Source organism: Mastomys coucha, unplaced genomic scaffold (genome assembly GCF_008632895.1).
Source record: "Mastomys coucha isolate ucsf_1 unplaced genomic scaffold, UCSF_Mcou_1 pScaffold7, whole genome shotgun sequence".
Taxonomy (NCBI): Eukaryota; Metazoa; Chordata; class Mammalia; order Rodentia; family Muridae; genus Mastomys; species Mastomys coucha.
In genome coordinates, this window is record NW_022196913.1 from 49,597,775 (window position 1) to 49,608,802 (window position 11,028).

An 11,028-nucleotide genomic window follows, 5' to 3' on the forward strand; every position below is an offset into this window, starting at 1 on the left:
TTTTTTTTGGATTTTCGAGACAGGGTCTCTCTGTGTAGCCCTGGCTGTCCTGGAACTTACTCTGTAGACCAGAGTGGTCTCGAACTCAGAAATCCGCCTGCCTCTGCCTCCCAAGTGCTGGGATTAAAGGCGTACGCCACCACCGTCTGGCTAAGGGTAATTTTTAAAATACACTTAAAGCCTACCTATGATGCAAATTTTGAGTTTGGTCATATTCAAGAGCATAAATTGCTCTGTAGATAGACCTAGTGTAGATGTTGCACAAAATTAGAAATGTGTGTATAAACAGTATATTTCATCCTAAATTGAATTATCCTATCAAGCAATATGTAACAGTAGCTAACCTTTTGCAAATGGTTGGTCTCTGAGAACCATATACTACAACAAAATGCTTCAGCGGGGAGATGCAAGTAAAGCTGACATTTTATATAACATGTGTGCCTGCTTGTCTTTTACTGTTAGCTTGACTGGGCTTTTCCATCTCTTTATTATATAAGAAATGCTAAACTGGTCAATCAAAACAAACAAGAAGCAAAGAAGCATTTGATGAGGACTTCAAATATTATTTCATTTAAACAACTGGTGAAAAATAATGCCCATGAATAGGGGATCACGGTTAATGTAAGAGCCACTAGAGTGTGACAATGCATGCCATCACGTACGTAGTCACAGAACATTATCTTCAACAACTGGCCATGAGCTTAGTCACCACAGTGGGTGAAACAGAAATGTAACAAAGTGGAGCCTGTTCGATGCAGCCACAGGAGAAACAAGCCTTCAGGCCCTTCGTCTTGAAGAGTAGTTATTTCCTGAAACTGCTAACAATACTCCACACAGGTAATACAAACCATAAACAACGTACTGGAGAACTTGTGCTCACTCCGTAGGCCAGTGCAAGCTCACAGAGGTTGTAACAAGCATGCTGCAGACCACAAGAGAGTCACCAATAATTGACTTGTATGTCTTGTAAAGAGCCTCTGAGAATGGGAGCTTCTGTGGAGTTAGTAAAGCCCACCTGACAGGGGTATACTGGAAGGACCCTGCCTGCTAGGAAGTCTGTGGTTGCTTTACTAGAGTTTCCCAGGACTAGTGTGGTGGTTTCAATGAGCAATGTCCTCCACAGCCAGGCAGCTGAACACTCGGGTTCCAGCGGGGGCAATGCTTATCAAGGTTTGAGAAGACACAGCTTTGTTGAAGGAAATATATCACTAAGGCAGGCCTCCACTGCTCCCATCATCAACCCTCGTTCAGTTGTTCACTTTCTGCTTCATGTCTATGGTTAAAGATGTGACCTCTGAGCCTCTCCCTCTCCTGCCATTATGCACTCTCCCTCCTATCAAGTGCCTTAGTCACAGCACTCCACCAAAGCAACAAAGCAGTGACTAATGTGACCAAGCATGGTGAACACAGCTGAGAATTGTTCGCGACGCCCCTCTTAAAAAGCTCCAAGATCAAAGCAACACTGGTTTGCTTTTCAGAATCTCAGAATGTGTTTCATCAAAATCTCTAATTTTACAAATGGAGAAACCAAGCCAAAGGTCCAAAGCCTCATCCAAGTCACAAAGAGTCTAGGAACAGAGCTCGGCTCTGATGAAGTACACCTCTTGGAAGTTCACGAGCCTACAGGCATATTCTGAGCTCCCTCCCCAGCTCCTCCTCCTGTGACCCAGATGTACAGCACCAGCCAGTTTCTGAAACCCTAAGGTTCAATAACTCAGAGTTAGTACTCCACCTGCCTAACATTTCTTCCAGGGTTATAGCAAACGTTCACAGAGCACCTGTGCTACATATAGTTAAAGCAGAACTTCAAACTTGTTATGATTAACACTTACACAAGCAGTGCTATGCCAACATCTGCTTTTTAATATAAACTACCCCATTTATAGGAAAGGAAGGGGTTATTTCCTTATCGCTAAGATACAACATCTGACATCAATTAATCTTCAACTATTTGGAAGTGAAGAATTAAACATAGAATTACCTTTGAAGGCTTCAAGCTCCTTCCTATAAGAAAAGAGAAAAGCAAATTTAAAATGCCTTCCCACTGAAAATTGTTCTTGCACAGTTTATGTGCTTAAAATACCCAGAATAGCTTTGGATGTTCACCTATCGACTATGCATCACTGAAAATATCAACACAATTAGACTGAAGTAATGGTTTTCATTTCTGCTCTTATCTCCTAATGGCTCAAAAACTCTACTAAAATTTAAGATACAAAAATAAAATATAAGAATATAGAGAACATTTTCATGTTATATGTGGTCCATCTCATACAGAAAAAATTTAGAAAGGCACTTATTATAATTTTGATAAATACTAAACAATAGGTTTTTAAGATTTTCAATTAAATTTACCAGAATAGCAGTAGGTATTTCTCCATTTAGTAGCAAAGAGGAAATTGAGAAAACAATAGGAAAGACTGACATTCACGGCTCACGCTGCCCCTGAAGAGCCACATGCCTCTAGGCCTCTGGTTTGCTGAATGTCAATGTCAATTAAGGATGCTTACACGCATCCTTACATTCCTCGGGCAAAACACAGTGAAGAAACAGATAATGCTCCATGAAATCAACACTCTGGGACAAAGAGATCACAGCAAGTTCCATTCCAGTTTTCTCTTATAATTTTATAATTACACGGTCTTCCCTGTATCAGTATTAATAAGAACATTTGAGGAGGTAAGTCTCTTTAGTAAAGGATAGCTCTCCTGCAATACAAGTCTACCTGTCACTTACACTCTAGGTCTTACTAAAAATGTAGGCACGTTCAGGACTCAATTCAACACCCTAAGCTGACTACAAGGCTGTCCACTGGCCCTTCTGAACAAAGAGGATCCATCTAGCACCAAAAGCACACCAGGGTTGTGCCAACAAATACCCTCCTGCTCATAGGATAAGCTTGTTACAGAGGGGCTGCCTGGCACAAGGTTACCATCAAACTCAAGAAAACACCTGTGCAACCAGGTACACAAAGAGGCACTGCACGGACAGCTGTGTGGTATCACACTGGGGTTTCTATTCCTTGTAAAAAGCAAAATACAGCGTAAAATGGACCCTAGCATTCATAGAGACCTTTTCTTACTTTCTAGGACAACTGTCCTTTTCAGGGTTAAGAGAGCCTGCAAATGGTAAATGTTGACACACAAGTGACACAGAGAAAATTTTATGTAGAACATTCCAGATGAGCATTAGCCCTGAATACTTTGGCATGCCATGGAAAATCCTCTACAGCTAACCTACAAACAGGCCCAGCCCTAGAATGGGAGTTATTTTACCCGTATTGGGAAGATGCAGAAACAATGCTCACAACCATCTGTAAAGGGATCCGATGCACTCTTCTGGTGTGTGTCTCAAGACAGCTACAGTGTACTCACATACATAAGAAAAATAAATAAATAATTTTTAAAAAAAGCTAAAATTCAAAAATTCAAGGTATTTCTCATACCCAGGATGGAAAAACTGGTGTGGCATCTCCTATAGCTAGCTTCCTCCCATACGACATCGTCTGAACATTCACAATCCGGTAATGGTTTGATTTGCCTTTCTTGTTTGGGAGGACAAGGGAGACAGATAAACAGTATTCTTACAGGGAAAGCAATCTGAAATTCAGGAAATAGGTCCACGCGGCTTGCATTCCCTTGACAACAACAACACTTAAAGTAATATTAAAAGGATTCCTACACTGGGCTGGCAAGATGGTTTGCTGCCATGCCTGATGACCCGAGTTTAATTTCCAGAACATACGACAGAAGGAAAGAATTGACTGTCACAAGTTTCTCCGCTAACCTCCACACCAGTGCTGTGGCTTGTGTGTGTGTGAATACACATGCGCACGCACACACACATGGTTTTCTACAGACTTCTAGGTCTAGTTGGGTATGGTGGTGCACACCTATAATCCTAGCACTCAGCAGGCCAGGGCAGGCCAGGAGGACCAAAAGTTTGAGTTGAGCATAGGCTACAGAGCAAGGACCCACCTTTAAAAATAAATAAATAAAATAATAATCCAGGGTCTTAAGGATCCATGACTTCAAGACACATGAATTTTACCAACAAAAACAGCGCTAAGTCCTGAGTAAGCTCAAAGATGTTCGTAAGACTGACCTGCTCTCCTCTTGTGAATGACATCAGTGACAAGAACCTGGTTCACCAAAGAGAAAAGCCCAGAATATGACAATCGACCTTTTAACTGTTCCCAAAGTGCCAACCAATACTGACTTGTCTGCTGCCCAGACCTTAAGGCAAAAGAAATCTAAGCTGGCCATTGTTCTTAAATTTCACTGGGAAGCCCTTTTCTAGGGTCATCTTGGAATCCACAAAGGATCCAGTAAGAAAAACGCAGCCATTAGCTGCACTTTGTACAGAGGCCTTTCTCCCCAAGACCAACAGGCTCACCAAAACACACAAGTCAAACGACAGCTGAGCTCATACCTATAACCCCAGCACCTAAAGGAGTCGGAAGCTGGAAGACTGCTGTGAGCCCAAGGTTAGTCTTGCCTATATAGTGAGACCTTTAAAAGAAAAGGAAGGAGAGGAAGGACACAAATGAGAAGGCCGGCTACAGGCTGGCTCAACTAGTATAGATAGTATAGTAGTCCAGCAGAGCATTCCAGAGGACCTGGAAAAAGGTTTTTTTTTTTTAAAAAAAGGCTTCCAAATTAGTGGCCTTGCAATTATAGCAGCTCCATGTCAATCAGCAACCAGAATGGCTTTCAGTCCAAGTCAGCAGCCTAGCTGCACCGTGGAGGTTTGAATATGAATGGCCCCCACAGGCTCACATATTTGAATGTTTGGTCACCAGGGAGTGACACTATTTGAAAGGATTACAAGGACTAGGAGGTGTGGCCTTGTAGAGGACATGTGTCACAGGGGGTGGGCTTTGAGGTTTCAAAAGCCCATGCTTGGCCTAGTTCTTTCTTTTTTCCTGCCTACAGCTCAGGATGTAGCTCTCAGCTACTGTTCCAGCACCTGCCTGCATGCCACCATCATTATCATGATAGGTCACCACTATCATGATAATGGACTAAACCTCTGAAACTTTAAACAGGCCCCCAATTAAATACTTTCTTACAGAGTTGCCTTGGTCAAGGTGTCTGTTCACAGCAACCAACTGTGACAAAGGCATTACCCAGAGTAATTAAAAGCACTGGCCTCCACCCCCGCCCTCTTACTGCATGTCCTCAGGTCTTATATTCTTTTCAGTTAGCATCCACAAAAGTTCAAGTAAGACCACTGCCTTGGAATAGCCTGAGCCTGTATCAACCACCACACCCTGGGCTGAAGAATTAATCCTTGATTTACAAATTCCTTCTTTTGTTTTTGTATTTTTTGTTTTTTTGGTTTTTCAAGACAGGGTTTCTCTGTGTAGCCCTGGCTGTCCTGGAACTCACTCTGTAGACCAGGCTGGCCTCGAACTCAGAAATCCATCTGCCTCTGCCTCCCAAGTGCTGGGATTAAAGGCATGTGCCACCACCACCCTGCTTACAAATTCCTTCTTTATTATCCCCTGAACATCTGCTGTAGGTTTATGCTTCAAAAGGAAACTGTTCCTGCCCTTCAAAGTTGTCACTTGTCAGCTCTCAAGCCTGGCCTCAACCTTAACAGGTTAGAAGCATCCCTCCCTCTCTCCGCAGTGAATAAAGTTGCTTTTGATTTATTTCTGACTTCAGTCCTTCCCTCATTATTTGCACGCCCCGTGACCCCAACACAAGTGACTCTAGGCTCTCCTTCCAAGTAATATTTATTGTGTCCAACAACCAGAGTCAACCAATTGGACAAGGACAACTCACTGTTCAAGCTAAAGTGTCAAATGCAGTTTGCTTTTGATGGAGATTAACTTGATTTTCCTGACCCACCTGGGCCAGATTTTATTTGTAGTTTGCATTATGTCTTGGACTCAGAAAAGGGCAGTCCTCGAAGTGTCCCTTACTTACGTGAAGGACTCAAAGGCTTGCGGGCCACAAACAATACTGACGCTGGAGGAAGAGTAAGTACAGACTCATTAAAATAGATCCTACTTAGTCCCTGTCCAGAACTGGGACAGTCCCCACTAAAGCCTAAGAGCCAATAAGGGTTTATGCTGATAAAGGCTGCCTTAATTGGTAAGCGTGAATTAAGGTTATGGGAGGGTAGAATGGATCTTTGATAGGGGATAGGAACAGCTGATGCTGATATTTCTCAAGAAGGGAATCTGGAATGAAAACAAATGTAAGAAGGAAGACAGGAATGCCTGTGACCTTCCTTAATTTCTAGAGAATAGTTAAGAGTACATGACATTCCCATACTTTAGACATTTTCCTAAAGAGAAATCACATTATCATGTTTGCTATTACCTTGAGCATGCTGCTTAAGAAGCAGGCTTCTCTGGTGAACTCTGTAAACTCGTAAGTCTATTATAACAGGAGCCATGATAATAAAAACAAGACATAAGCTTTCCTGTCCTGCTTCCACTCAAGTACTGGCTGCCCTGAGTTCCCTCAAGATTCCGGTTTCTTATTTCGGTACTTTCAGAACTCATCAGGAGAGGCAACTTGGCCAACCTCTAACAGATTAACTCTTCAGCATAGAACCTTTAATGACCCCCCCCCAACATTACTTGTATGTACAAAAGGTTCAGACAGTTAAAATAACAGACCCCAAAGAAATGGCGATTTCTCCATAAGCCTCAAGCCAGGGGAAGGAAAAGGCACAGGTTTTTCTCCCTCCCAGCTAGGGAGAAAAAACACATCTCCCCATAAAAATATGTCACACAATCTATACTGTGTAAACTCAGCATAAAAGTAATAAGATGATATGATCCTAGATTCACAGGCATTTAAGGTTGAAAGATTCTGAGAAATATGGTATCAAAGATAATGTGGAATTTTTATAAAGTGCTATAAAAAAAGACAATGAAGGACTAGGAAATGGGCTTGTTAGTGATAGCAATAAACTATATATGTATTATATTCCAGTAAAAGGCTTGAGAAAAATTACTTCTAAATCTGTTTTATATGAAAATCTGTTTCATGCAAAAAGCTATGCTTTGGAGAATAAAGTATATTTTCATATTATCATTATTATAATTTAATTTTTATCTTTAAAGATGAGAAATCTTAGTCACACCTATATTTTAGAAAAATAAATTATTATAACAGTAATATAATCAGACTGGGGAAAGATTATTGACAGGAAAGCCAGTCACCAAAATATGGGTCTGAACTCAAAGGACTCCAATAAATACAGGAAAACACAGATGAAATGAAAGAAGTGTTAGTGAACTGAGGGCCGAGTAGAAACAGGGGAAGAGAAAGGCTACTAGACCCCTATGGCTATGGGCTGCAGAACTCTGTAGAAGGCAGCATCTGACTGGAAACATCCAAGTTTTGTAGTGGACGATATCTCAGGGCTTGGTGATCTTGAGGTGACCGCTGGAATTCAATGTACAAGTGTCTAGAAGGTAAAGAGATGCCCATGATCACCAAGTGGGTGATGGATCTGCAAGGATAGATAAAAACTCCTAAGGCGAGGACAGGAAAAGGAAGTAACAGGAACCAGTACTAGAATCCAAGAGATATCAACAAGGAAGCGTCTATACAGAAACTAAAGCCTATAACAGAGAAAGTGTAGGTTAGCAGTGCTACAGAGTTCAAATTGGCCAATTTCACAGGGTTAGGTAACTAAGAATTGACTTATCAATAGATTTAATTACCTAAAAGGTTAAGAAAAAATATATATTAAACATTTAAGTATACCCTAGATTTATTCTCTATCAGTATTTTAATACAACACAAATTTATATAATTTCCATAAAGCAATTTTTTTTTGTGGTTTTTCGAGACAGGGTTTCTCTGTATAGCCCTGGCTGTCCTGGAACTCACTCTGTAGACCAGGCTGGCCTCAAACTCACAAAATCCCCCTGCCTCTGCCTCCCAAGTGCTGGGACTAAAAGCATGCGCCACCACTGCCCACAAAATTTTAACTACAGTATGCTATGCACTTTGTTCATTAGTCTTGTTTCAAGAGGAATATTAATAGTATATCAGGTAAAATAACATTTTAGCTTTTGTTTAGCCCAGTATTTATCTTGCAGTATACTTTCAAGTTTCAATAATCCATGTTAAAGTATAGATCACCCCAAAAATCATAGATCACACATCTTACTGCAATAATTTGAGAGTTACCTATAATTTTTATTTTCTTTTAAGAGAAATAATGTGCTATTTTATGACAATATATTTTTTAGTCAATTGAAGGACTGAAACTTTTATAGCCAAAACATGATGTACAACTTCAAGAAAATTAAAAAGATGCTCAATGAGGGGAAAGTGTCTCTCTGTGGAAGCCAGTACAATAAATAAATCAATTCATGTCCTTTGAAACAGTGACGATGACATTTTCCTAAGCTAGAACTAAAGACTATTAAGAGGCCGGGCAGTGGTGGCGCACGCCTTTATCCCAGCACTTGGGAGGCAGAGGCAGGGGGATTTCTGAGTTCAAGGCCAGCCTGGTCTACAGAGTGAGTTCCAGGACAGCCAGGGCTACAGAGAAACCTTGTCTCAGAAAAAAAAAAAAAAAAAAAAAAAAAAAAAAAAGACTATAAAGAGTACAGGCAGGCATAACAGAGACCCACTTCCTAGCCATAGAAAACCTGAGCCATTATTACCTTGCTTGAGCATAGCACCGAGACAGTGAGGAGCAGTCTGGAGCAAAGGGGAGGAGCACTCTGTTTTCTGGTTCCCTTTCCAGTCATTCTTCTCCTGTCACTAACGTCAGAGCAGGGAGGCAGATGCAGATGCAGGCACACAGGGAGACAACATGCAGCTGAACACTGAACAGGTAGCTCCCTCCGTACTTACGGCCCTGAGAAAAGCTCAGAATGTCCAACTGCTCAGGCTAGGACTGCATAAGGCCATGTCACCAACCAGCCAGCCAGTCAACTAGAGCTGGTGGAAAAGGTAAGCTCCAAACCATCAGACACTGAGAGTTATCACAGTCTGTAAATCATAAAGTGTAAGCACATACAACTGAACTATCTTTAGAAAAAGGGTTAATCTCAGTTATTAACCCTGAGTTAGTTACATTTTGCTGATTTTCAATAAGCCCCTACCCTTTCTATTATATGTTTTGTATGGGCCTGGTTATACAACCTAGGCCTCTGACACACTAGGCCTCAGGGCTCTGGTTCCTGAAACCTGCCCCTCTTGACTGATCCACAATGAGGGCAGAACTAGAAATGAAGGTCTACTGGTTTACAAGGCTCTACACCCTGCTGAGGCCCTCCACCCTGCTGACCGATAGATAAAGATTACATTCCTAGAAGGAATATGTTCCCCTCCCTAACTGAATACCTTGGGTTGGGTCCCTCTGAAATTTTCTGTTTTTATGTTATGTTTCCTTGGTAACCCTCTCCCCGCCCACAGCTTGTGGTTTTTCCCTTTAAATACCCCTCACTTCTTGTGTTCAGGGTCGAACTCCTCTGGCCAGCATGGTCACGAGATCGACCCTGGTACCGGGCTATCCCAAATAAACTTCATGTGATTGCAGCAAGTTCGGTCTCTTGTGAGTTATTGGGTAGTTGCATCATCCTGAGACTTGAGTAAGGACCTCCCCAGTTCTGGGGGTCTTTCATTTGGGGACTCGTCTACGGGATTTACGACCACCCTTGACTCTCTGAAGACCCCTTGGAGGTGAGTTCCTACATGTGATCCGTCTGTCTGTCTGTGTGTTTTCCATTTGTCTAGGAACTGCTTGCTTGTTTTACAACCTGTGAATTTGTAGCTAGCCGCTTCCCGAGATGGCAGGGTTTATTGATGGCAGGGTTTATTTTTAGTTTATTTTCAGTCAGTGACTCCATGCCCTCCGTGAGGGGGAAAGGGGGCTGGTCGACAGACGTGTCAGGACCACTGACTAGTACCCTGGGAGACGTCCCAGTGGATTGGGGATCCTCAGGAAAGCCCAGGAGGAACCCCACGGGAAGCCAGGGGAGAAACATTAACACTCGAGGGGAGTGTGGGTCTGTTCTCCAGGACATCAAACCTGTTTGATTGGCTCTGCTTGGGGTTGTGTTACTCTTTGTCTGATTTTCTGTGTTGTGTTTGATTTTTGTCGCCCTTGTGACTGCGATGGGATGGATGGTAACTCTGATGTTGGCAACCTGGACGGAGGTTAGGAACATGTCAGTTCAGGTGAAATAAGGACCTCGGTAAATTTTCAGCTGTCTGTTTTTCTGAAGTAAGTTTGGCACTCGAGATTGAGGTGAATCTTTTTGTGTGTATTTTGTGACCAGTCCATCTCGGCAGCCGTGGCAGGCACGGGCCGAGCAACTCTGATTTGGCTTTGATTACCTGTGTACCTGATATTTGTTACTGGGCCCAGTTGTCTTTCTCGGTGTCATGGACCTGAAAAGGTGGATGTCTGTGTGTGACTGATTTTGTGTGTGTGTGTTTGGACCTTGGACTGACGACTTACACACCCCTTGACTGATGGATGGTGTTGGAGCTGGGGCCGCTGCCGCTGGGTCTTTGGGCTGCTCTTTGGGGAACCGGAAATAAAAAATGGTGTTGGCAGGATCCCGTGGTTCCAGGTTTCCCGAGAGGGCAGTCAGCCCCACAGCTGCCAAAGCGTTGGAGGTAGGGGCCGGGTCCCAGGTGCTGCAGTTCCAGTTCTTTCAGGGCCAGATCCAGATCCCTGGCCTTTTCCCCATCCAGGCTGGCCTCCTGGATGGTGACCACAGCCTCAACCCCAGACATAAGCTGAGGCAGAAAGGGCTCTAGTGGAAGCTGAGGCAGAAAGGTTATGTCTGTGGAGCTGGCTCTAGGGAAGACCCAGCAGCCGACCCGCGGCACCAAGCCATGCAGGCTGCTGGAGACGAATTTGAGACCCGCTTCCGCTGTACCATCTCTGACCTGCTGCTCAGCTACATGACCCCAGGCTCAACCCAGCAACGCTTCACCCAGGTATCCCACAAACTTTTCCAAGGGGGGCCGTCTTGTGGCATTTTTTGTCTTTGGGGCTGTCTTATGTGCTGAGAGTGTTAACAAAGCAATG

The 11,028-nt window shown here is 43.1% G+C and overlaps 1 protein-coding gene across 2 annotated transcripts in view; it reads right to left on the minus strand.

Moving 5' to 3' along the window:
• Dtnbp1 (dystrobrevin binding protein 1) overlaps positions 1 to 11,028 on the minus strand; it is a 94,352-nt gene that overhangs the window by 34,691 nt on the left and 48,633 nt on the right. For both annotated transcript variants that reach the window (XM_031359581.1, XM_031359582.1), the window contains exon 7: positions 1,982 to 2,004. In XM_031359581.1, coding sequence (XP_031215441.1) covers positions 1,982 to 2,004 — 23 coding nt within the window. The remainder of the gene's footprint in view (positions 1 to 1,981; positions 2,005 to 11,028) is intronic.